At 36.4% G+C, this 27,813-nt stretch overlaps 1 protein-coding gene across 8 annotated transcripts in view; it reads left to right on the top strand.

Annotated features, from left to right (window-relative positions):
* The window catches only part of LOC120537296 (arf-GAP with Rho-GAP domain, ANK repeat and PH domain-containing protein 1), an 81,571-nt gene that overhangs the window by 45,401 nt on the left and 8,357 nt on the right, over positions 1-27,813 (top strand). For all 8 annotated transcript variants that reach the window (XM_039766128.1, XM_039766125.1, XM_039766127.1 and 5 more), the window contains 8 exons: positions 345-527; positions 804-972; positions 3,534-3,599; positions 15,109-15,226; positions 18,662-18,761; positions 20,424-20,631; positions 21,222-21,267; positions 23,428-23,612. In XM_039766128.1, the coding sequence (XP_039622062.1) occupies positions 345-527; positions 804-972; positions 3,534-3,599; positions 15,109-15,226; positions 18,662-18,761; positions 20,424-20,631; positions 21,222-21,267; positions 23,428-23,612 (1,075 nt within the window). The remainder of the gene's footprint in view (positions 1-344; positions 528-803; positions 973-3,533; positions 3,600-15,108; positions 15,227-18,661; positions 18,762-20,423; positions 20,632-21,221; positions 21,268-23,427; positions 23,613-27,813) is intronic.

The following is a 27,813-nucleotide window of genomic DNA, read 5'->3' as shown; positions in this document are numbered from 1 at the left end:
AATTTCTTATGTTCTAATGATAGAGAATCATATAGCAATACTTTAGTAAAGATCTCATTCATACTAATTTAATTATACTTTGTTTCTTTTTTCCTGTTTATTCAATAAGCATTACTGTAGTTGAGACATGTGGCGATGATAAACATTGAGTTTACTAAAACTTGACATGTACTGTTCTGAGTAATACAGCCTGTAAATAGTTCCACATAATTGTGGGGTTTTGGTTTCATTTGAAGGCATGGTCAACACTTAAAAACAACAGTTGATAACAGCTACAAAATTAGATATGATAGCGCTACTCATACAAGAAGTGTTTTTGGTTTTTTTTTATTCCTTAACTACAGCTCTTTATGCTTTATGGAAACAAACTAGCCAATGAGATCTGGGGTCATCACATACCAACCAATGAACAGATCTTTCCTGATGCATCGCCTGAACAGCGTAAAGCCTTCATTTGGGCTAAATACCACCAAGGTCGTTACTGTAAACTACACACTCTTTTCCCAAACTCGGAGCTGCTTTATAAGGTATGCCAGTCACAGTTCTCCTTCTGAGGTGATGCAATGTATTCTGGTAAAATCTTTAAGTGTACTTTTACAGGGTTCTCAATGGACTGGTATAATGGAAAGACACTGCTACTTTATCACTGAAGAAATTAGGTGTGACTTTTAGCATTAATGATTTTCTAGCATTTGCTACCTATCTAAAATGAAAACAAATGTTTCTATCGTCTTATTTCCTCAAATGATTTCAAACAGTCTTTGTGCTCCTACTTTTTTCTTGTGTTCATTTCTCCCTTCTAGAGGCTTTGCACGGTGGCATGCAGCTCTGATATCATGGAAACCATGAGTCTTCTGTGCTCTGGGGCACAGCTGAGTTATACCTTGCAAGATGGCCTGTCACCTACTGCCTTAGCAAAGAGAGCAGGACAAATGCTACAGGCTGAGCTAATGCAGCTGAATGAGAATATAGGTGAGATGGGTAAAACTTGTCCAGGAATTGAGCTTACTGGCCAGTATTAGCAAAGAAAAGGCAGTTGTAAATGACATCTTTACATATATAGGGTTAACCGGCAAATTCTGACAATGCAAGAACATACAAAGCTAAGAGGTTGTTTTAAAAATCTATAGGCAAAGTAATGTAACATTAGATAAAAAGTGAATACAACATTTTTAATATGTAATGTACAATGTTATCCTTGGAACATTGTGTCTTATGTATTGAATGACTGGGACAGGTTCAAGGTGTGGACTGATGACGGTACAGGAGATAATTATACTACACAGGAGCACTAGAAGAGTGAAATGCTTAAGCCCTTCACCTATGCATCTGCATGTGAGTTGATGGCTGCCGCTGAATTGTTTGGTTGTTGCTTTCAAGTGTACCGAAATGGCCAAATATTTTACACCTTTGGACAACCGACAATGCCTCTCAAACATCTTAGATTCACAGGTGACGATTTCAGTAGTGGACACTTTGATGTTTATGAATGTTTAAACTCTCAAAAGCTGGATATAAAGTTATCGATGAAACCGGTTGTATGCTTACAATGCTTGACAGATGCCGAATGTCTCTTCAACACAAGTCCTGCAAATACTGTCGTAATTGAAACAAACCATGAAACTCAAACCGATTATGACAGCAGCAATCCAAGCTGTGAGATTTGAAACAAGATTACTGTTCACATGGCCAACTCTACGTTGCATGCTCAAGAGTAAGCTCAGCGCACAGCTTGGTCATATTACAACCAGAGGGCCGAAATGACAATGTGGTATACAAAGAGATCCTTAACAAATAATTATTGGTATATTTTCCCTCACTTTAAAAAAGGTTTAATTTTCTTCTTAATAAAAATTTCAAGGCAGTACTTCGCCGCTGCGAAGCGCGGGTATTTTGCTAGTGTTGCAATAAATGTAATTTGGTGGAGTTCAAGAGCCTTGGAAATGATTAGCCTTTTCTAGATAGATGGATATCAACTTTGTTTTCTGTTCTCTTTTGGAATTTCTGTTGATTGTTGTATTATTATGTGCTTGTCGAATCTCCTGGCTGGCAGCTTGACTCTGAGGGTAAGGGCTAAAGTAGTTGAGGTTTATATTGATCAGCGCTGGCTGCATTTAAGGCAGACTGTGTTCAATTAGTTCATTCTCTCTTATCTTTTCATTCAGTGCCAGCTGGTGTTGGATAACTTTTTTTTTAAACTTGGAATTTAAATGTGTATTTCCTTAAGTATCTTATATAGCATGGGTTAAAGACTTGAAAACATTCAAAAAGTTACAATAACAGAGTAAATACGGACAGTATCAATTATTTGTGATTCAGTTGCCACCAATGAGGAATTTAAATATTCTCCCTGGGTCTGTGACAATTTTACATTGGAAACTTCAGTTTTCTTCCCATACAGTATTAACATTAATGATTATGAATGAATTCTGTGGCAGTATGAGTGTTGGTGTGTACATGAGGGTACTCAGTGATGGTCTGCCTTGCTTTCTGTGGGGGTTCTTGGGTTATTTTGTCCCTGAATTGGGTTAAACATGATTGAAAGTAACATTATTTATAATTAAACTAATTGTATAATCCTGCAGTGGGCTACCGCCCTGCCCGAGGTTTGTTCCTGCCTTGCGCCCTGTGTTGGCTGGGATTGGCTCCAGCAGACCCTCGTGACCCTGTGTTTGGATATAGCGGGTTGGACAATGACTGACTGACTGACTAATTGTATAATCAGAGGTAGGCAGGGTATCAAATAGCAGACAAAAATGCAAAACGTCCCAAAAGAGGTGCATAAAGGCACTAAACAGGCAAGCAATAAGGAAAAAAACACACATAATACATAACATTAAATGAGTTCACATTGGCTGAAAGAGATAAGGCATCAGTGCACACTGAGGAGTGTTCTCTTTTATTTCTTCAGCCCTCATATTATGTGATTTCTGCATAACTGGTGTTTACTAGCATAAGATGGGCCACATCAGATACAGGCAGCAAAAGTACAAGGGGGCATATGCAGAATAATATCTAACAGTAAAGTTTTTGTCAGCTGTAGTCATACAAATGAAATCTTTTCTACTAATACAGAGTAAATGAAAAATCGGCCCATTATCTGGCTGTAACACTGTGCTAGACTATCACTATAGCAGTAGAGAAACAAACTGTCATGGGCTACACGTACAATCACTTACACTAGATCAATTACAGCTGATTTTAGTTTTTGTGGCAGTGAACATCAGCATGTAAAGAAGGGAATGTTTTGCAGTTCATCAACAAGCAAAACATTTTTAGTGTGACCTTGTAGCTTATGATGTACACAGTTCACCCAGAATAACATCTTCCAAATTTTATTTTTCAATTAATCAGTGTTATAGGACTTCATAAGGAACAAAGGGACAAATACACTATTTAATACTTTTTGATTTTACTGTATGTTTCAGTTAGTGCATTTTTTTTCTGAATAGATACTGTAATTCTTCCATTTCTATGGCAGTGATATGCTGTGATTTCTGTTCTCACAATAACTATCAATTTGTATTTTACAGATTTCCCCCATCTTAAGGACCTTGCTTCCAAGAATGATAATAACAGAAAAAATTCTTCATCATCAGGTAACACTCTGATTATTAGGCCCTCTTTCACTTAGGTTTTCCTTTAGGTAAAGAACATATATCACAAATGTTGTTTCTGAATCGAATGTATGCTTTGACTCCAACCAACCCTTTCAGTAGACAAATCATTTTATCTGTGAAAAATCTTTGATTAAAAAGCAATTAAGCCCAAAGCAAAGATCTCATGACGTAAAAATATATTTCACATTTTCAAAAGTGGCTTCTCTTAATATCTTGTTTCCTTTGACAAAACTGAACCCACTTTAAACCAATATCATATTTAAGCGTCTCCACATTTGACAATATTATCCATATAATCCTGGACACCACCCTTCCTTGTAGCACACATCTGTGTCTTCAATGCTCTGGAAACTAATCTATAATATCTAGATAAACAAGATAATTTCTTTATGGTCGATAAAAGAAATTACTATAGATCTCTGTTGTCAATGCACAGTACTATATGGTGGTAGGCATTTTGCAAGTCCATTGAGGATAAACCTTTATCTGCCCCTAAGCCTTCTGGATGTACAGGGTTTGTGTTAATAAGCATCATATATCCTAAGTCTTAATATGTTTAATCTTTTCATCTTTGCCAGTTGAACAAACAAAGATGTCACATCCAAAATGGTTCTAGTCTCCTGCACTGTGCCCTGTGGTTATTCTGACCAAAGTAGTTCAAGAAAATATGTCTATATTTAACCTCCAAGTGAAGAGCAGTAATAAGTTTCTTGCCAAAGACAATAATAATAGTAATTTATATAATAGCAACTTTCCCATGCTCAAAATGCATCACAGAAATTAAAAATGAACAATAGTGCATGTACAACATTGGAAACAAGTAATATTTACATAAAACACTAAATAAAGATAAGTGCATAAAACACAATGCTTTTAATTAGAATAAAAACAATAAACCAGCGTAAAAGTCCAAAATACACAAAATACCAGAAAAAACTCTGAACAAATTACATAATTTGTTATACAAATGCAAAACATATTGAGCACCAGGATAGAAAGGCTTAACCTGAAAGAAGGGTAAGAATATCGGGGAAAGTTAAATGCCTTCCTTAACAAAAGAGTTTTAAGTCTGGACACTATAGAGCTGAAAGCTCTGTCACCCATAATGCACAGGTTAGTTTGGAGCAGAACAAGAGTGCCAGAATCGGTGGGCCATAGTGGCCAAGCAGGAGCATAGTAATGGAGGTTACTGATGTAGTCTGGTGCATGACCATTTAAAGCTTTATAGGTTAGTAATATAATTGTATACTCAATACTATATGACATTTACAAAATGGTACAATGTAAAAGTAACTTTGAGCCCAGTTCACAGTGTGAGAAACATTCAGAGTAAGGCATTTGAATACAAGTGTTAAGCATTTGCCATTAAGTGTATGCTCTATTCTGATAGGTCAGAATCTCTCAAATGTTTGTGATACATGTGCAAGTATCATCATAGAAAATCCTTTACTGACCCTAAATGTTAGGTTCTTTTATTATGTGGGAAGATGTACTCCAAACCGTAGCATTATATGAAATCTTTACCTGACAAGCAGATTAGCAGTTCAGGCACACTGTAAATTTATTTAATATCACATAAGGAGTTATTAAAATATTAAGCACAAGACAGAATAGTACCTTCAGTAGTTTTAGGTGGTCTTTCACACCAGATGGTGCAATTCTTTGTCACAGATGTCTAAAAAGACCCTCCCTCTAGGTTATTGCTTGGTTTTTTTATTGTCTACCTATTGGGCATGCCCATGTTGTGAATACTGAGCTCTGCCTCCTTGTTATCCTTTTAAAACATGCAGTACATAATTAATATATAAATAGACCATTGAATAATCAAAGTTTTTGTCAGACAGGAAATCAATTAAATCTGTTAAACTAGATGTTTAATGTTCTGTGTGGAGATTTTGCTATTCTAGTCACATTATCTATCTATAGAGTTTTAAGTTTCATGTTTGCATAAAAATAATTAAAAACAAAATAACCAGATAGACTACTCCTCGTGCCAATTGACATTTTTAAATGAATAAATAAAAGCTGTTCAAGTTTGAATTATAGGTGAACTAGTCCTCTGACCTCTACTACATGTAAGACTCTCTTGTACATTCCCAACTAACTTCCATTTTGAACTATTTAGTTAGTACCCAACTTTTAATAACAAAAGCTTCTTTCTTCATCTGATTGATCAAAGCATATAAAATGTAATGGCAAGGCTGTCGAGTCAATCTCTGGCCTCTCCATTAACAAGCTGTGGAATATACATCTTATCAGTTATGTGTTCAAATATATCATTTGTTAAGGAAAATCTACAACAATGGTACAATAACAGCAACAACTTTCATCCTATAAAACGTGATTGGATCCTAGCTGTGTAATGGGTATTTTAACTAACTGTGACTGTGTGTTTTTAAACACATCTGGAGTGTAGAAATACCCTTGTTTTCCATAATTCAGCCTTTGCATGTAGAGACAGATTGCTTAGTTTATTAAACATTTGATTTGAGCTTAGGTGAAGTATCATGAAATATTGTTTTCATTTAATTTAGGAAAATCATTATTCATTCAAATAATATTACTTAATAGGCATCTCATTCATAGAATTATAACCTCTACTTATTCATGAGTTATGGGTATGTTGTCTGTAGCACTATGGAAATAGATACAACTTTACAAAGACATTATGTAAGGAGAAAATAAATCGGGGCCATGATGAATCAAGCTTTCACAAAATAGTATATTATATTAAAGTAAAATGGTTATTTAGAACAGTAAAACACTGGGTCCCAGTTAAAAAATAGCACCTTTTGATAGTTACAGACAGAACAATCAAGGTTTTTCAATTATTTTATGGTCAGTAGTTTCAAATTGAGCATTTAAATCAAATTAACATCTATAGTAATCAAGTATTAACATTTAACTCTCAGGTCAGTTTTGTAGCTTTAACAAACACCTGTCTGTGCTATGATTAAATCATGGAATATGTTTACAAAGTGTAAAACAATATACATAATTTTTGAGAACCCTAACCCTAAGTACTACATTATACTTCTTATTTTTCACATGTTCGAGATTTTCTTGTGTGCTTCTGAAACTTATCTTGTGTTCATGCGAAAGCTTTGCATGTGCACAAGAAATGAGAAAATGATGTGATCAGGTGAAACTTTCCCATGCACACACAAAATTCTCTTGTGAGCCCATGAAACTTTCTTGTACATGTGTTTTTTGTATTTCCTTTCAGCCGCCATTCTGATCTTTCACAACTCTTTGTATACACTGCCTGCTCAATCACTTGGAGTCAGAAGTAACACCAGCTGCACTTACTTTCCCCAATATCTTTATATACTAGGGGGCTCTGCCCCCTGCTCACTTCACTTGACCACCCCTGGGTTTGGTCTAACCGGATATACAATTTAAAGAGATTGTTATTTACATAGGAATTGTTACATATGCATTATTTTCACTTTTACTTTAAAACTTTTGTAAAAACAATACTTGTCCTTTATTTCCGGCCCCGGGCGTGGATAAATCTCTTTCTTACAGGACGTATAATGCTGCTCTCTTTGTGAATGTGGGGCTGAACGCATGCTAAGGAGTTGCAGTCGGATCATTTGCTGGCTTGTTGCTGCTGGCGAGCTGCGTTTTCTGCTTGTTGCGCTTTGCGTCGATCATTTCAAAGCCTGTACAGCAGCTGTCCTTTTGCCACTTTGCGTCTCTGCCGCTCTCATTGTGACTGAAGAGGGGGTACTGAACGCACGCTAAGTAGAAGCGGTCGGATCATCTGCTGGTTTCCTGCTGCTGGCAAGCTGCATGTTTTGCTTGTCGCTTGTCGTTGTTTTAAGAGCTGGGAGCACATGATGTCTGTCTGCCAAAAGCATTCCAACAACTGCTTGGTTACAAGTCCGTAAACTTGTTTTAAATGTTGTTTCACTGCTTTGTCATGTGACGTTAAAGTGTGTCTCACGGGACGTCAAATTGCAATCTCTTGGCACCAAGTCTCATGCTGAAGGTCCCCATGAGACGCTCCGTGGCCAATCTCTTTCATCTTGTGGGTCTTTAAAGTGTCTTCCGAGAAGAACACATCTCATCTCCTTGGTCTCCCTTCCACCAAGATTTTTTTTATAATAGAGAGATAATATGCTACTGTGGCTGTTCTTTTGTCTGTCCAGGATATTAAATCACCTGTAGCTTGCAAACTGTTTGACTTATTGAACTGAAATTTGGTACACATATACTGTGTGACGTCTACTATTCGCTTTCGGGGCGATGATTGACCTCCAGGTGAAATTCCTCTTTTTATTTTTATTTTATTTTATTGTAATCATCAACTCTTGGCAGGGCGGCCGTGCAGCACATGCGTACATGCTCTGTTCTCATTCCTACTACCTTCACCGTCACTTCCTCTACCTCTTCATATCTTAAATCATTCTTGAGGCAGATTGAAGACTTAAGTGCCAGCTTAAGTAAAAAATTAAGGAAAACATACTAAGTAATTGCAACACAATCACTGACTTAATAAGTTTTAATGCGAAAAAATGCCGATGAAAGAAGAGAAGTAAAGGGCTGCTAGGGTGGAGAAAAGAAGAGCTGCTCTGGAAGCAGCAAGCGCATCAACCTCTGAGCAAACGAATGCTAAATGTACAGAGAAAGAGTATGAAAACTATGAATGCTCAAGTCAAGTGTATTCACTGGTATGCAATATTTTTTCACATTGCAAACTGTTATTTTTACATTTACCATATGCTGTGAAGCTGCATACAACGCTTAATATAAATATAAAAACATAGCACTGCCCCATTTCTGTGTATTTTCTTTTCTTTTCTCATGATCACAGGTAAGATGGATAGCAGCTAAATATTTTTACATTTTATTGCTCTTGGAATTATGATACAAAGTCTGTACTTTTGAGAATCTCCCCAGACTGTGAGTGATTGTTGTATAAATGTTTAAGGCAAAGCAGAATGCTTTACCATACAGAATAGTTGATGGGCAGTGAATGTTTCTTCCAACCGATAATATTAACTGAAGCAGGCATGTTATATGGATTATACGTATATTAAGTATCTTGTCATAAAAAAACTAGTGAGATCTAAGAAGACACCAGACAATATGAATGTATGCTGAACTCTGATTTCAGTGCTAAATACCAATAGGTATAGCTAGTGAGAGAAGTATTTGGAAAACCTTTAGTTTTTGAGCCCCAGCTTTCAGTAGGCTGAATTCATTATAAAGTTTAAATTTCTACAGGCAGTTAGCAATTAAAGTGATTAGAAAAATGTAGACAGAGAAAAAGTATTGTAATAGTGTTCCTCTCTCTCTCTTAGTAGCTACATCTAATGTGTAATCTATTTTGAGTCCAAAAACAAGAGTTTAAAATGCAAACAGTGATTAGGATTAGGCATAGTGTGGTTGGAATCAGAGCTAAAACCCACTGATCTATACAACTGAATTCAGAAAGACCTTTTCCAGAGCATTAAAGACACAGTAAAATCATGGACTGGCATTTATTTTTAAAACTTGGAAGTCATTGTTTTAAATCCTTAACACAGGTTCAGATGAAAACATATCAGCTACTTTGTTTGATCACATGTGTTAAAAATAGCTGCTAATTCAAAATGGTTCTGGCTGCAGATGTCCATTTATGCAGTTATAACCATGAGATGGCTCTGGCTGCAGATGTCCACTGTGAGGCTTTAACCACTGAGAAGCTGTGTGTGTGTATGATGAGATTGGGCTTGGCAAGCAGGCTTGGCTTCTCAGAGTACATAGAACTCGATGTCTGCAGCCAGACTCTATTGACTTATTCACCAAGCATGTGGCTTTCCTTTTTTCTTTTTCTTTTTTTTTCTTATTGCATACAGTTGAAAAAAAAACAATACCTTTATTCTTTTGTATGCTGAACTAATACTTGGTATTATAAAATAAAAAATCTTGTCAAAATTTAATGATTATTACTTCAGACTTTTATACTTTGATTTTTTTTGGTTGTTATACTGTGTAAAATGCCTTGCATACTGTTTACTTACCCTTGCGTACTCTTTAATGAAAGGAATACCATTTTTATTGATTTATTATTCTATGTTTATTAATCTTACTGAAAAAGATAGGAGTTTATATTTTGTCAATAAAGTAAACTGAACTTTGTACCTATTTAGCAAAAAAAAAAATATTCAGGAACTTGAATGTCTAAGAGATAATGATAGATAGATAGATAGATAGATAGTTGCAGTGATAATTATTTACTGTTTTAAAGGGTAGCCATTATGCTCCATATTACCGTGAGTCTAATCACAAGAAATACTTAAACTCTGAATGTCAAATGAATAGTTTTGGCTTCCTGGCATTGCTTATAACAATCTGCTTCAAAGCATACCAATTATAGCACCTATAAAGTATTCATTTCTATGAAAATGTTCACATTTTATTGTTGTACAACTTTGATTCACATTGGATTTAATTTGGCTTTCTTGATACAGAAGTACAGAGACTCCTTAATGTCTAAGTGAACACAGATCTCTGTAAAGTGGCCTAAATTATGTACAAATATAAAATAAAACAATCAATTGTAAAGTATTCATCTCCTTCAATTCAGGATTTAGTGGCTGCACCTTTGTGTGACTTTAGTTTTATGTTTGGGATTTTAGTTTTTCAGGATAACAACTTTTAGCACAAGGCAGAGGCTTCTTGTGGACTACATCAGGTTTTTCTACAGGATTTCTCTGTATTTTGCTACATTCATTGTACCCTTTACTCTAACAAGCCTTCTAGGGCTTGCTTTAGATGAGCATCTCCACAGCATGATGTCTTTGAAAATGTGCAGTATTTGGCTTATACCCAACATGATGTTTATTCTGATGGCCACAAAGTTCAATTTTGCCCTCATCAATCCATTTAACCTTCACCCATCTGCTTTTTGGGAAACTCTATCAAATATGGCATGTGTGTTGCTTTTTTTTAACCATGGATTTGTCTCTGTGCATGTAAAAGCTTTATGGAAAAGTGTCAGTCTGTTCAATCACTGCCACCATAGCTTATAACTCCTTCAGTGGTCTTCCCTCAAAGGCCTCTGTCACTGGTCTTCTTGTATGATCATCACTTTCTGTGGATGGCCTGCTCTAGGCAGAGGTATAGCTGTGCCATATACTTTCTGTTACTTAATGATTGATTAACTTCAAGGGATTTTCAGTGATTGGGAAATTTTCATGTATCCATCCCCTGAGATGTACTTTTCAATTCTCTTTTCACAGAGTTGCTTGGAATGTTCTTTTGACTTGATCATGTAGGTTAGATCAGGCATATCAAACTCACACCATTGGTGGGCCACTTTGACTGCCATACGTGCGTCAGTGGGCCGCACTGTAACATATACTATTATATTATTATACAAAGTTACTGTAGCTTTATTTCCAATACTGAAAACTTTAAAAAATTTAACACTTAAAGTTTAAAGAAAAGCAATTTATTTCCATACAATCTCCATAAAACAGCGTACAAGTAGAGTCTTAGCGTCTTAGCTGGTCCTTATATTATTATTATATTATATTCATTATATTTTATTCATTGCTTATATAGGAGTCTTATAGTGTGAGATCTATTTCTTTTGTCCCGACACTTGGCACCTCTTGTTAGTAACCAGTTTGTCAATATCAGGCTTGAAATCTTGTGCAGCTGCAACTTTTATGAGGGATGAAAGGTGCTCGACAGTATGTCTTGAGCAATGTGGGGCTTTGGTAGCTTTCATTAACGAAAACAATTGCTCACAAAGGTAAGTGCTTCCAAACATAGACAGTACTGTCAATGCCAACTTAGGATCTGCACATACGAGGGTGGCAGGTAAGCATATAAGCCTGGCACACCAACTTCATTGTATTTTGCCTTCAGAATAGAAACTGACTGCAGTTCAATCAATTCCATTTGGATATTCTCAGGTGCATTCTCAACGTTGTAAGAGAACAGCGCAAAGTCCTGTTCATGTGAACTGAAATCACGAAAACGCTCACTGAATTCATTGCTCAGTAATTCATGTTGGAAAACAAATTCTCCAAAAATCTAATTTTACTTTACTAAGTTTACTTCAAAGTTTATATTGTAAAATAAGCGGATATGCAAAAAGCCACCTGACCTACACCAATTTTATAAACTCAAAATCACAAAAATATGTTAATAAACAACTCACCAACTTCTCACGTCCACTTCAGATCTTCAACTGTAGTTACAACACTAGCTCAAAATTACATAAAACTAGAGCAAAAAAACATGAAAATATGTGGGCTGTTACTACTTGTGATGATCAGTTCTGCCGAGTGGCCAGTCTCAGCAACTCAGCCAGTAGTATAGCCTAGAGCTCTAGGCTCGTGGCGGCCCTGGGCAGAGAAAGAATTGGTGGCCCCTTCGCCCACCAATGTCAATATGGTATCTTATGCACGACGGATGGCCACGTCCGTTGCGGATGGCCACTGCATAGCCGCCTCATGCTCATGACACGCTTCTATATGCACGTGTCCATAACTTGAAAACCAAGTGGTGGCCCAAGATATTCTCATTATGGCAGAACGTTATAATACTACATATAGCTTACTGCTCCGACTCTAGCGACATTAGTAAATACAGCGTACTAATTAACAAGAAACACAATGATTTTTGGCCACATTGCAGTCAGCTGTGTCGTTATTTTCTCGTTCTGTTTTATATTGAATATATATTGCCTTGGCGGCCCTGTGCAGGTGCACATTTTGCACATGCCTAAAGCAGCCCCTGCTGCCTGCTGCTGCAGCCTAGCACTTCAGTTGTGACATTGTGGCTCATTAACTTTGGTCAAGGCTCGTGGCTATACTAGCAGATGACGGTTCCGGTACCGTAATGCCATGGGAAAATGCACTTTTGTCAGAAGGCAGAAGTGAGAAAATTCAATAAGTAATGCCGAAGATGCAGAATGATTCAAACAGAAAGTAATCATTTTGTACAAGTTCATTGCTAACTAGGATCTTTCAGGCGGGCTGCACAGATTTCTGTTGCGGGCCACGTGTTTGACATGCCTGGGTTAGATTATTGTACTGACTCACCACAGGTTGGACCTTCTAGATAGGATGCATTTATAGCACAGTCATTGGAAACCCATGGACGACTATAAACAGGTGATCTCCATTGAATGAATTTAATTATGTTAAATTTTAAACCAATTGACTATACCTGAGGTAATTTAGTTGTGTCATAATACGAGTTAATACATGTGAAATCAATTATGTTTATTTAAACCACAGATCTATTTTCATTTTGATATTAAAGTTTTTTTTTTTCTGTTGATCAGTCTTAAAAAAGCAAAATGCCAATAATAATAAAATGTGGAAACTTCTGAAGGGGGTGAATACTTTTTATAGGCACTGTATTTGTAAATACTGGAAGTACATCTTTCATTTTAGTGTGCCCTACCTTTTTTAAATGTCCAACTAATTGTTTTTATCAGTTTGACTCAAAGGTTTTAAATAGTGAATACCAGTTCAATGTGAACTATACATGCATTCATGTAATTAACATGTGTTAGAGAGGTATCTAAGCTGTGTGTCTCACATCATGTTACAAGCATGTCCACTGGATGATAAACATACCAATCCTCAAGAGTTTGTTTACAGAAACCTGTCCACAACAATGAAGACCACTGCATACATTGTGAGTCATGGGGTCTGGCACCAAAAAACATTCTCAGTTTTAATAGTTTAAGCCTATATGACACAGTCCTCTTTCTTACCCTTGTTCCATTAAAGTTGTTTTTCTATGGTAAGAAAAGGATTCTCTCTGTAGATATTGCACAAAAGACAAGTGAAGCAAATTTGAACATTGCCTCGAGTTGTTAGAAGGTACACAATCAGAGCTTTAATCTAGCCTGGTGCAGAAAATGCAAAAGTGACTAACATTTTTAAAAGTAAAAATATGAGAAACATTTTTACATACAAATCGTCTCAAGCTTCCTTATAAGATAGCACATGTGTTCCCTTTCTGTAACATGTTCTAACTCTGGGATAAAGGAATAAAAAGGTTCACCCAGAATCTTTGGTCCAATTTACATGAAGACCATCATGCATAATTAATTAGTATATTATCTGTGGCATCTCTGTAGAAAGATCAGCAATATATTAACATTCATTTATATTTCTGCTTTAGGTGTTGCGTATTTGATGGATTTTAATGCTGATGTTGAGAAATCTTTCAGTGCTGTTATTTGTTGGTTGTACTGATAAAAGAATTTGTTTTTTTGTGATTATGTTTATGCCATTTTTCGGATGAAATTTTATCACTGGTACTGACCGCCTAATCTACATAGTTAAACACAGTGTCTCTCTCCCTTAAAAAATGGATTACTAGAGATCATCTTCTTCTTTGACACAATTGCCTCCACTATGATTTTCATGGCTCCATCTAAGTGGCTCCATTGATCTTTTTTATTTATTTATTTTCCCTGCTGTGTCTCCTGCCTGCAAATTCATGTAACCAGCTCTGCCTCACAGTACTCACTTGTGGTCAGAACTGACACCATCTTCACTCACGTTCCCTAACTCAACTGATCCAAGTCATGATACTTCCAGAGATTGCCAGCAGCAATGTATTCATGCCAAATGATTTAAACAATGGAGCAGGTCTCGTAACTTCTACTCTTTAAGTGCTTGGTCATCTGTCTCTCTTTCTCTTGTTTGCTCGCTCACTCACTAACACACATGCATAGATATGCCTTATATGAGTTTCTCAGGTTGACCATTTCTCCCCCACCAGAATTTTCATGCCAAAACACTGTATACAGCAAGAATGTCTTTATGTTGCAGTGATCAATCTTATGAACAACTAAGTAAATATGATAGGATCCTAATTATTGATCTTAATAAGGCAGGGTGGTCAACTTAAGGTTCTGGGACAAGTTTGCAATTCTGCTAATGATACTTGATCTTGTATCTATTGGAGGCCTAGAGGAAGAGCATGAAAGTAGGATCAGTGAATCAAGTAACATGTTCTCCCCACACATGTTAGTGCTTTCTACCATCTAAAGAGATTTGGTGCCCTCTGTGGATTGCCAAATAACAGCTATGGCCATGGGGTAATCAGTAGCTGAGATGTAATTGGCAAGTAGCAAATGGCAGGCATGGAACTAGACTCCATACCCAAAGTACTTGTGTTACTATTAGGTTTGAACAGTGTGGACTGCCTTGGTCTAGCAAAAGGTCATTTTCAGCAATGAGTTCCTTTTTTTACTTTGGGCCAGTTGAATTGAAATTGAGTTAATTCATAAATTAACCTCCGCCCTGTTCCTGAATCTCCTATTGTTGCAATGTGTCTGCTTAAATGAAAAAAAGCCCTTTTGTACACTGTGCTTCTTTATGATTTCTTCATTCATTCTCTCTAATTAGCAACTAATTCCATTACCTGTATTATGCCTATGTGTTGTGCATACTTTGGTTTAACTAAAGCTACTCTCACTTGTTATTTATGTTATATTATTCCTACTCATCTCTTACAGATAAAGAGTTTATTGGTAACTTAGAAACAGACAAGCTTATATATGAAAAAGAGGAGTCTGGACCGATTGACTGTCTAGAGCTAAAGAATGTCATCTCACTATTTGACACCTCTGATGGGTAAGTCACTAGGATCAAAGCGTTATACAGGAATGTAGATACCCCATTTAGACAGTCGGGATGTAGTGATTAGGACCACGTCCACATTCTGACTACCAGAACTAGCTTTCTATCTGTAGTAACCTTTGTTATTTTGTTCTGTGTAATATACATAAATGTTCACATACCTTTTGGTTAATTATCAGAGAATTCTAACTTCAATTTATTATAAGTCTGAGAATTTGACTTGTGTAAATCATGTTCCTAAAGGTAGATTTAATGAAAGGCACATCTTTATGACCCCTTTATTTGTGGTCATTTAAAACTATATATAAAAAAGGATTTGGTAGACTGAAATTAGCAAGGAAGACACATCCCACCCTTGCATGCTAAAACATGTAATACTGCAGAGTCTAGAAATATTCCACTAAGGTAATTCTCAAGTTTTTTTTGAGCACAGACAAATATAATGTATATTCCATTGTGCAAAAACAAAAATATTATTGTATGTTTAAAGCTCTGAAATATATATCAGGTGATTTGTAAACTCCAGGGGCCTCATGTATAATGCTGTGCGTAGAATTCACACTAAAACATGGTGTACGGACAAAAGTCGGAATGAGTTTATGCATAAAAATATTCAGATGCACAAAACCATGCGTAAGCCAATTTCTATGCACTTCCACTACATAAATCCCGGTCTGCGTGAAATTTAATGCTTGTGCATGCTCCTGCTGCCCCTCACAGACTCTTCCCAGAATTATGCCTCTTTGAATATGCAAATCAACATAAATATTCCCTTAAATTAAGTGTTCTGTGGAAAGACAATGGCAAAAGCATGGTAAAAAAGAGAATATCAACGAATGCAAAGTGGAGGCAAGGAAAAACATACTATTTGTTGGTTTATGCAGTTGTATAAACAACAAAAGGAAGTTGATTGAAAGTTCAAGTTCAGAAAGTTGCACAAAAAAGAAGTTGTCAGATATCAAAGTTGCCGTGAAAAGGTGAGTTGAAGCCCACCGTCTTAGTGTCATATGGATGCTTATTAGGGTACAGAGAAAAGAAAAATAATAGGGACACAGCGGAAAAAAGCTCAAAATGTTAACTAATCTCAAAATTTCCACTTTCATTACGTAATTTATTTTGTCCCTAAAGTAGAACTTCTTAAACTTCATCTTAAAATCTTTGGATTTACTAGTTTCTCAGATCCCATCATAACTAAAGTAGCACGTTAAATGCTTTTTTCTATGTGTTCTTTTATGTGCTCTATGTGTGTGAATCACTATGTGCTTCTTAAATGAGCTTAAATGAGCTTTCTCTTCCACCGACAGGACACAGAATACATTAAATTCATGATATTACAGCTCTCTGAACAATTTAAATACTAAGATGTATGCTTGATATCATTTCCATGATGAAATGAATTAAAGCACGTATTAAACAGTGGCGCAGGTGCCCTGTCCAGAGATTATTCCTGCCTCCCGCAAGATGCTTGCTGCGCCATGCGCGACGCTCAATGAAATAATTTATTCCAGCAGTACCATTTCTTTTTTTTCTCCAAATAACCAATCGCCACACAATCAGCTCTTTAATAAAAGTCAAGCCATCTGTAAGCTCAGAATGCCAATTTTTCAAAACTTTTAAGGAACATTGAAATATTTTTGCAGTACATGTTTAATTACTGTATTCTATCCATTTATCCATCCAGGGTCGCGCCAGTCCCAGCAAGCATGCAGTGCGAGGCTGGAACAATCCCTGAACGGGGCGCCAGTCCATCACTACTGCTGTCCACCGTGTCCACATGTTTAATAACAGTATACATTATTTAAATGAAGTTAAAAATGTATCTGTATAATGTAATGTCTATGGTGGGTTGGCACCCTGCCCAGGATTGGTTCCTGCCTTGTGCCCTGTGTTGGCTGGGATTGGCTCCAGCGGACCCCCGTGACCCTGTGTTCGGATTCAGCGGGTTGGAAAATGGATGGATAATGTAATGTATATACTTTACTCCATTTCATCTTAAAAATGATATCAAGAACTTCAAGAAGCTAGCGCCTGGAAGTCCAAATCGACTTAGTAGCCAGTCATCATCATCTGTAAATATGTGCTGTCTTCTATTGAATTGAATTGAATTCCTTTATTGTTATTGTATGGTCCAGTGATATTCAATATGCAAATCTTCAATAAACTTATTTTCCTATAAAATGGTAAAATAACAACAACAATATAATAATAATAATATGATAAAGCATAAGTGGCTCAGGTTGTGCAATATTACATCTGTAGTGCAAGTTTACAGTGAGGTAATTGTACTTATAAGTACAAACAGTCCTACCAGGAGCACTTAATGATCTGATTGAGTGTGTTTAAAGCTCTGGGGGAAAAAAAACCTTACTGAACCGCGAGATTAGTGTAGGAAAGTGTTTGCCGAATGGGAGAAGTTCAAACAGACTGTGCCCATGGCTGAGGCAGTATGTGCTAGAAGCTGTACCCCTATAATTCTCTCCTTTTTTGACACAATCTGCTGTAGAGCTTTGCGATCGGCTGCTGTAGAGCTATGATTCCCCACTTAGATACAGTGGGTTAAAATACTGGTCCACTGAAAGTAACAACACTAAAGCAGCTATAGTATTTGAAATAGTTTGGCCATTCCGTGCATCATTATATTGTTACAGATTGATTACAATCAGATCCCTTAAACTAAAAAATGATATGCATTTAAATTTCAGTGTATTTGATAAAGCCGTGTCAGGGATTTGAATTAAATAAATAAAAGGAAACCACACAGGAACAGTAGCACTGCTTTGATGCTGGGTTCTGCTAGTTTGCAAAACTGAGTCGATAAACGTGTGTATGCAATGGTTTGACCTAGCGTGAGAATGTGTGTGGCTTTACTCCAGGTTTAATTTTTATACACCATGATGTGAGCTTGGAAACGGGCATATGCAACATTTTTGTGCGTACGCACTGTTTATACATGAGGCCCTAGGTCTTAACTAAAATTCACTACAGTTTCTGGATGGAACTTTCTGTAGTACCCCAGGTATTTTGTGGGCTGTATTTAGTTATGAAAGACCAGAAAGGATGTCTTTGTCTTCTTCCCTAAGATAAAATAGTTAATCATTTTTTCTAAGTAAAGTAGTTGAATTAGATACTATATATGCCTAACTTAATAAGTACAGAGTAATGGACAGACAGTCAATTTTTGCAACAGAAGATGCACGCAGTATTACATAAAGCATCTTAAAAGTGAATTTGTCAGTAACTGGGTAATTTAGAATCACTAAAGTGGTACCTGAATAGCCTATCACTGAATGTATCTGAATCATTTGAAAATGTGGCTATGCATAAAATTACCAGTGCACAAGTTATACAAAAATGGGTAAGGTACATTTTTTTCTTAATGGTTGTATAGACTTTAGACAGTTCATGCTCCCATGTAATTATCCCTTATAGGCAGGTCTGTGAGTATATCATGATCACCCAGAAGGAGAAGTTGCAATGTACAGCTGACAATCAAGAGATTTTGAGAGAACATTTAGGACATATTGCTAAGGTAAGGCTATGCCATACAGTATTTACTCTCAAAGCGCACTTACAGTATCCCATTCAGTTTGAATAACAACATTATATTTAAAAAAAAAAAAACAACTGCACTTTCTTTTCTTTTAACTGATTTTTTTTCCTTTACTCTGTGTCCTTATATACTGCTCAGCTAACTAATCAAGACAAGGGTCCATTTTATACAAAACCAAGTCATTTATTAGAAAAAAAAAAACATTTCAACCATTGTGGTGTCATTCAATCTAGAGTACCAATTCTACTTTCAGCACTTGGTCTAATTTACTTCCTAATTAAGACGATTTTCCATGTGCTTTTTCAACACTTACAGATGCTAAATGCTCATTAAATGGTGCAGTGAGAAAGGTACAGTTTACACTTATTATTTAAGATAATGAGCAATTTTACAATGAGAACATACTATACAGTCCATTGCCCTTGTTTAGCAATAGCTCATTTTTCTCAATATCTTATCCAGATACTTTTTAAAATTTAAATAACCTTCCAGTTTAACTAAAACACTAATAAACCCTTTGTTTGATGAGATGCTAGCTTGTGTTGATCTTGATGGCACTTCCCCTTAAAGGGATATTTGCTTAGTTTCTCTTGGATCTGTTGTGTGCCACACAAGCTATGTGGTCATTGGCAGAGCCTTTCTGGCTATTTTTACAGGAAAGAAAAAATATGCTTTTCTCTTAATAACAAGGAAATTGAACTCCAATGAAAAAATGAGAAGAAATAAATTGAGAATCTTTACTGAGATCAAATACATACCATACAGTATAAATTTCTAATACATTACAAGCACTTAGAATTTCTTTAAAAAAATCATATTAAGCCGTTTTTAAAGTTAAATGTTTTAAAGTCGGCAGCATGGTGGCATGGTGGTTTACTTCCAGAGTCCTCCATGCATGGCGTTTGCATGTTCTCCCCATGTCTGTGTGGGTTTCTTCCCACAGTCCAAAGACGTGCAGATTAGGTGCATTGGTGATCCTAAATTGTCCCTAGTGTGTGCTTGGTGTGTGGGTGTGTGTGTCCTGCGGTGGGCTGGCGCCCTACCCGGGATTTGTTCCTGCCTTGCGCCCTGTGCTGGCTGGGATTGGCTCCAGCAGACCCCGTGGCCCTGTGTTAGGATGTAGCAGGTTGGACAATGACTGACTGACTGACTGTTTTAAAGTCTAAATATTTTTGACATTGTCTTAGCCTAGTATGTGTGAATACCCTTCCCTAAATGATACGAAAATATGCACATTTCATAATTTTTTTGGAGTACAGACTTTGATAAACAACTATTCTTCATATTAACATCATGGTGGTCTTCGTGTTGGCTTAGACTGATCTACTCTGAAATATTCTCAGCTGACTGGGTGTCACCTTGCACACAGTCCTCACTGCACAGTTTCCATATGTTTGAGGCTAATTCTGGTGGCTGCATTGAAAAATCAACTGCTTCTAATGGTATAGTTGGGTTGCAATCGCAAGAGAAGTGCTGGCACATAATCCACAAAGCAAACAAGTCATTAAATGTCAAGGGTAGCTGCTGGAAAACTTAAGCAGAAATAAAATAAGAGCCAGGATTAGCGTGGTTAACTCTGGTTCTAGGTTTTAGTGGAAAAGCATTGCTGTAGTGTAATCAATTACCTATTCACCCCTTTAGGTGCTGTTACCTTTTGAAGTACAGGATTCTGAGCTAGAGGGGATGGTGGCAGTTTCTAAAGTATATGTTAAGGATGGAGAGCAGCAGGGAAGGAAAGAGGCCTGGGCAGCTTTGCGAGGGACTGATTTGCTGCTTAGGTACACCAGTGACAAGCCTAGGACAAACAAAGTTAAGCAAAGCCCTGTACTGATACCATTACAGCATTCAGGTAAGATTGTCATTTAATAAGCAAATCCAACTGAATGTATGTGACTGAATTTACATTGGCCACAATATTTTATGTTTAGGTCTTATTATATGGATTGCTGCATGACTTTTACATATCAAAAATTTCATAAAGATGCAAGGCATGTATCATTAAAGTTAAAATCTTGTCTTTTTTGGAATAACTTGAAATGTCATATTGTAAATGCGTAGTAATCCAAATCTTGTTTAGCAATGCTTTCAGGTTAGAAAAGGTGGGTAGCCCAAGAAACCTTCTGTTTGATAGATGAAAACTTCATAGATTCTTATGCCTTTTGTCTTTCTCCTTCTCACTCTTAATGGAAGTGCCAGTGTTTTACAAAGAGAGAAATGGGACCAACAGCTTCAGGTCAACTAATCAACTGTTGTTGTATTTAGAAGAATGTTATATTCACTGTTTTAGAAGCAGAGAGTAGGAGGTTTTTCTGCTGCATAAAATCTTCCAGAAAGAGTGAGTTGGTGGAAGCATTTTGTGATGTGTAGTACAGCCTTATCAGAGGACTCAAATGCAAATGACAGAAAATCTTTTCAATTTTTATATGATCTTCTCCACAGATTTTGATTCGTTAGAGAATACCATCCAAATTGTTACTTCAAACAGGTAATTATCCTTTACACATATAAATGTCTCCCTGATTTGTACGGTTTCAACAATTTGTCTTAGTCACAGGTAAGCTCATTGTTGCAAATAAAAACCATGTAATCATACACATATCTATTCAAGACACTAAATTCAGTATTAGCACTATCAAGAGCTAGAATAAGTGCTAGTCCCTAACATGGCACACGCACACACCCTATACAGAACCGCTCACTCAAACCCAGTTTAAAGCTACTCAGCATGAATAAAATCATGTACAGCCCTCCATTTATTTTGCCTACTTAATCTAAATTTCACATGGTAGGTGAGACAGTGCTAAACCATCACAGGACAAAGTCATTCACTTAGGACCAATATAATCTTTTGGGAGAAAAATTGGAGCACCCCAAAAATAATTAAATAAATACTACCTTAAAATATGTATGTTATTTTACAATTGATGATGACCTTTCCATATTATGTAGTTGTTATTTTGCATTCTTAAGATATTTAATAAACCAGTGATCTATGCTGTTAGTTGTAATTTTAAGCTATTTTATTACTGTTAAATGTAAAGCTTACCACATGGCAGCACTGTGGATGGCACTGCGATCTCACAGTTCAAGACCTGCTCTCTGTAGACATTGGAAATGCACTCTGTGTCTGTTTTGGCTCTCTATGGGCACTCTGACTTCCATCTGTTTCTCAACAACTAGGTTAGGATAACTGGTAATTCTAAACTTGCCTGGTGTGTTCCTGTTATCATTAAAAACTGCTGAAGATTAGTCAAGGGATGTTACACATACAAACTGTATAATGCACTAGTAAGACCACATCTGGAGTATTATGTGCAGTCACCACAGTACAAGAAAGTCATAGCTGTAGTTGAAACTGTGCAGGGGAGAGCAACTAAGTGCATTCCAGGACTTAATGGCATGTCATACTCTGAGAGACTTTGAGATTTAAACCTGTTTGGTCTCAATCAGAGGAAACTGTGTGAGGACATAATCCAGGTAATTTAAAATCCTCAAAGGCATTAATAAAGTAGATTCAGCAGCTTTCTTTCAAAGGTGAATCACATACTCGAGGACATCAATGGAAATTAAGGGGAAGTGCACTTAGGACTGAAGCCAGGATACACTAATTTACACAAACAGTTGTAAGAATCTGAAGCAAACTACCAAAACATGTAGTTGAGGCAAAAATCTTGAAAACCTTTTAGAAGAATTTGAATAAGATTTTCAGATAGCTAGACAAATAACTTTAAAGGAATGAATTGCCTCTACTTGTTTGTGAACTTTCTTATGTTTGTCCTGATATTTACCTAAACTACATTCTGCCGTACACTCCTGTGGGGGGAGGTTCAGGGGTACTGGGAATAACCAGTGCTGCTGAAATTCCCTCCTATTCTCATTACCCTGTATATCAAATGGATGGATGTATTGGTCTGCAATACTAATAAATGATCCCTGTCAAAATAACTAATATTGAAGAAATGTAGCTTATTTTTGGTCATTCGCGTATGAGTTTGTTTGCTATAGTTTGAATGATTTTTGAAATGACTAAAAAGAGGCCTATAAAAAATCAAGTATTAACATGCAAATTAATGTGAATTTATTCTTGACCCTTATTCATTACAGTACAAATGTTTCTTTACAACTTAATTTAATATCCACTGCCTCTGAGCACTGCGGTGGGCTGGCGCCCTGCCCTGGATTTGTTTCCTGCCTTGCGCCCTGTGTTGGCTGGGTTTGGCTCCAGCAGACCCCCGTGACCCTGTAGTTTGAATATAGCGGGTTGGATAAAGGATGGATGGATGGATGGCTCTGAGCAAAAATCAGTTGAATAAAAAAGTCTATTAAGCAAGGGGCTCTGTTACTGTCAGCAGCTCTCATTAAAAGACTGATGGCACTAGGCCTTTCTAGATACAGCATTAATTGTTGCTCTTCCAGTGGCTTGCATGTTCTAGCTTATACAAGCTTTACAATTTTAATAAAGCAAATAGCATACCTTTTGACTGAATGCTATACTTTCTTGCAATGCATTGCAATTTATTCCTTTGTGGATGTTACTAGAAAAGTTTTATAATCCATGTAGAATAGACCAATGCACTTTTCCACTTGGTATCATATGACTGTCTCTTTATTATTTATTTTTCATTTCTTAATTCAATGTCTGCAGGACCCTGTCGCTGATGTTCCCAAACCTCTTATCTTGTCAGATGTGGAGAAACCAAATGGAAAGAGTTCTTTTTACAGGCACTCCTGGGGAGAGTCCTCTTGGCTCATTATACCCTTCTGAGGAATTAGTGTGTGAGAGTTTACCTCCTGCCATTGAAAGGTGCATCTCACATATCACAAAATATGGTATGTTGGTGTTGACATGCTTGTTATTCTATTAATACTAAAATTGGCGTACTAACATTTTATGTACAAAACATTTTAAGAATGTGTTTGTGTTCTTTGAACTGTTATACTCCAGATTTATTCTTCTGGTGATGCACCTTTTCTTCTCTATACAAAATTAAAAACTTTTGTCAAAAGCAACCTACCCAACTTTTCTGATCTCTTATATGTATTTATCCCTAAGGCGATACTTGCTTGGTTAGAGATGCACCATCTCCAGGTTATATTAACAAGTATGAACTGAATTTACATCTGCAATGATGTTGAAGCATTAGAACCCTGAAACACCTTGGTCAAAAAAAGCCATTGAGGGTATAATAGAAGGAAGGAGCAGCTATTTAAGGAAAAGAATAGAATTTAGTCATTCACAAAATACATTCTAGTTTTGCATAGAATAAGCATGCAACTAAAATTGTTCAACATTCAAATATATTGCACCTAAATTTGGGAATGTTGTAGACTCAAATTATTTTTGTCATAAATATTTTATATATATTTCAGATAGTTTTTAGATATGAAATCACACCTAACATTTTACCAGTAATATTTGTAATAACATCAGATGGAATAACAAAGCAAATGCTGTAACATCCTATGCTGCACTGTTTATAAAAAGAATTGTTTTGCTTAACTGGGAAAATCTCAGCCCACCTGCTGTAACTCAGTGGGGAAAATGTATGTCATACATTATTTATTTAAAATTGAAAAAAAAAACTCTTCTTAAGGATCTGTTGATACTTTTTTCAGATCTTAGCAAGAACACATTAATATAATTCCACCGTAAGCATGCCAGGCCTGTGCTAAAAACATTTTATTGTTTACGAAGATCAACTTCAAATAAGGCTGCTTTGTTGTATAGCTCTCTAAGACGGGTATGGGATGAATATTCTTTTTTTGTTTGTGGATTGTCTTTGGAACATATTAATATTTGCTGTGTTTTTTTCCTTTTTATTGTATTCTGTTTTGTTCAGGTTTTTTTTGGTTTGTTGTATTGCAAAAGTTAGTGAGTATAAATTATAATGTATATAAAGTATCTTTGAGATTTTTTAACGTCCTATGACAGAATTTTATGAGTCATTATACACTTTGGTTTAACTCTTTGAGGGCCGAATATTTTATCCAAAAAACAGTTTCTGAAAAGCAATGGTTTCACACAGAAATCAACATAAAACGTCTGTTGCTGCATGCTGTGGCTGCCTGTTTTTGCAAAGAATGTGCAGCAGGTTTGCTGCCAAGCTGTCTTCACGTGGCTGAGGCAGCAACAGCTCCAGCGATCACAGTCGCAGTGCATTGCAATGTGGTTTCTACCTCTTATCATTGTTAAGTGGCAGTTCTACCTGGTGAACATTGTCAGTACCACGATTAGCTAGGGACCAATCAGCTGAAGCTGGAACCTCACATTCGTTTTCGATCACTTGTATCAAAGTCAGAGTCCAACAAGTCATAGTCCAGTTCAGAGGTAATAGGCAAAATGTTGTCTGTGGAGTATTTTGCTTTACGCATTCGCTTTGATCTCTCGCCAGATGTCAGCCCCATTTTTGTCATTGTTTGCACCTTGCTACTCACACAAGCGTAGGAAATCTCGGCCAAACTAATGAATCTAACGTTCCTTCAGACAACGAGAGTCCAACTAAAACATAACAGTTGGTTTTGTCACAGTTTACAGTTAATTACCATCGTCAACTACTCCTTTTGACAGAAGTCGACATCAGCCCTGAAAGAGTTAAATAGTGCCTTTCTTTAATAAGTACCATGCCGAAGTGTTTTTGCATCAGTTTATTCAGTCTACATAATCCAATCCGAGGTTACAGGGAACCATAACTTATCCTTGCAGCATCAAACACAATGTAGGAACCAACAGGACACCAGTCTGGATAAATTGTTCCCACTTTTCTACAACATGAGTACTTGAAAGTGAAATAACCTGCCTTGAGTCAGACAGTTGTGAGCACATAACTATTTCATTTTTGACACAGCCTGCTTACCTACAGTAACTGTGATGCTGTGTTTCAGGCTTCTCTGACCTGGTAGTGACAAGTCCTTGGCTTTAAAATATGTCACTCCTCTTTTAAAGAGTGTCAGTGTTCACTTAAATAACCTTCATTATCAATGACCATCATAGTTGGATCACCGTTTGTGTGAAATCTGCACAATTCTCCTTATTTTTTAATGGCATATCCCAAATATATTTGTGTGTGTTACTGTAGATTAATTGCTGACTCTAAAATGGCCCCATGTGGATGTGTGTTTAAGTATTCCCCATTGTGGACTGGCACCTCATTAAGGGTTTGTTCTTGCTTTTTTGCTAACTTGTTAGATTCTGGCTACCCTATGATGTCAGACTAGACAGAATGAGTTAGAGAATTGATAGATGGATGAATAATAAGCCTTAGTCAAGGCCCTTTAGGAGCTTTTCTTTCTCAAGAAGTTAATGGTTTCAAAATGAAAAGAATATACATGTGTACCAATTAATTGTAAGTGAAACTGCTGGAAACTTGCAAAAGTAACAGATATATTTATATTCTCTTTGTCCTGTTTCCATTTTTGTTGTCTAAGGTATAACATGCCATTGTTTGCATTGTTGAATTGCAGTGCTCAAGGACCTTGAATTCTTTAGAATTTTTTTAAAGTGCTTAAATGAAGCAATAGTCTATGAAAGGTGCAGTCTTTTCTTGCACTTAGAACAGGTTGGATTAGGCTTAAGGTGTAAAACATTCAGTTGAGTGAAATCGGCCATCTATTAAGCCTGTTAAAGATAAGCTTGGCATTTAAAGAGAATATCTAATATCAATATTTTAACACTTCCTTTAATATTTCTATCCATTACTAGCACCATCTATTGGTGAAACCTATAACTATTCTTCATATGAAAATTTCATTTCTTAATTAGCATGGATTAATTGATCAATTAGTGAAACTGATTATTGATTCATGTATTGTCATCGGAAGTGAGTAAGTGTGCAAAATTTCAAGTCATTTGAACAACAGGAAGTGGGTTAAATATCGATTACAAGATTTGTACCAGTCAACAACCAGGTGAAGTTAAAATAAGCGTGGTAATAAAAACAGTTAGAATGAAAACTTGCAGCCACAGTAGCTCTCTAGGACTGTAGTTGGACACCCGTGCTCTAAACCAGATAGTTGGTTTTGTAGTAATAAAACTATTGTTTAGTTCTTCTTGTTAGCTACATGTCTCACTCATTAAATTCTCATGATGTGTGCTCAAAACTGTCCGATTCGTTCAATGTAGTTTTTATCAGTGAGGTGCCTAATTTACATGCTGGAGTACTGTAGGTCAATTTGTTTACAACAGCAACCTCCTGTCGTACAGATGTAGGTTTTTGACAGCATTGGTCAATTTTTCTTTTTTTTTTCTTTTGTTACACTGCCATTATACATGCTGCAATTAGTGTGTATCTATACTACGGATGTGAGTGTCATGAGTATGCATACATGCCCCAGAATGTTATTACTGTCATTTTTCATATAAAGCAGGAATTGTATACTTATATGTGTCAATAACAAGAGGCTCAGCTGGTTCTGGGAAAAAGTAAAAAGTGCTTTTTTTCCTGCTTTGGTAGGTATACCTCAGAAGGGATAAGTATGCCATTTCATCAGTTGGTAGACTGAAGGCAAATTGTCGATATTCAAAAGAATTTAAATTTTGACTTTCACCTTGGACTGTTTGACCTTGGTTCCTGCCACTCAATTTTTAACTTCATGATTTAGTGGACACAAATGAAAGATATTCTGTTTTTTTTCTGATTGTATTTCTAGCCTAATCAAATGAAGCAGTAGAAATACTGAGAAGAAAAGGAGGGTAGAAAGGTTAAGCAGTCTTGAGGAGGTTCAAAAAAGAGAAGCCTTGATAAACCACTGGAACCTGAGTAGCCAGAGAGCCATTTAGATGGTCAGGGGCAAGTTATACAGAGATTTTTATTTTTGATGGATGAGAGAGCAGAAGGGTGTTTACTTTAGAGAGGTTTAGAGGTTGTGTGGCATAGGAGGCGTAAAAGGGTTGACTCGTGCAGATATTACCAAAAAAGGGACTACTGGGTTAATAAAGGAGTGTGTTGATTGAGAGAGAAAGTCCTCTGTCTCACAGTAAAATCCTTGACTATAGAGAGTTGAAAAGCATAAACTTAGTTAAACTTCTGTAGGT

This window comes from Polypterus senegalus, chromosome 10 (assembly GCF_016835505.1).
Source record: "Polypterus senegalus isolate Bchr_013 chromosome 10, ASM1683550v1, whole genome shotgun sequence".
Classification (NCBI taxonomy): domain Eukaryota; kingdom Metazoa; phylum Chordata; class Cladistia; order Polypteriformes; family Polypteridae; genus Polypterus; species Polypterus senegalus.
This window is presented reverse-complemented; position numbering and strand designations above follow the sequence as displayed.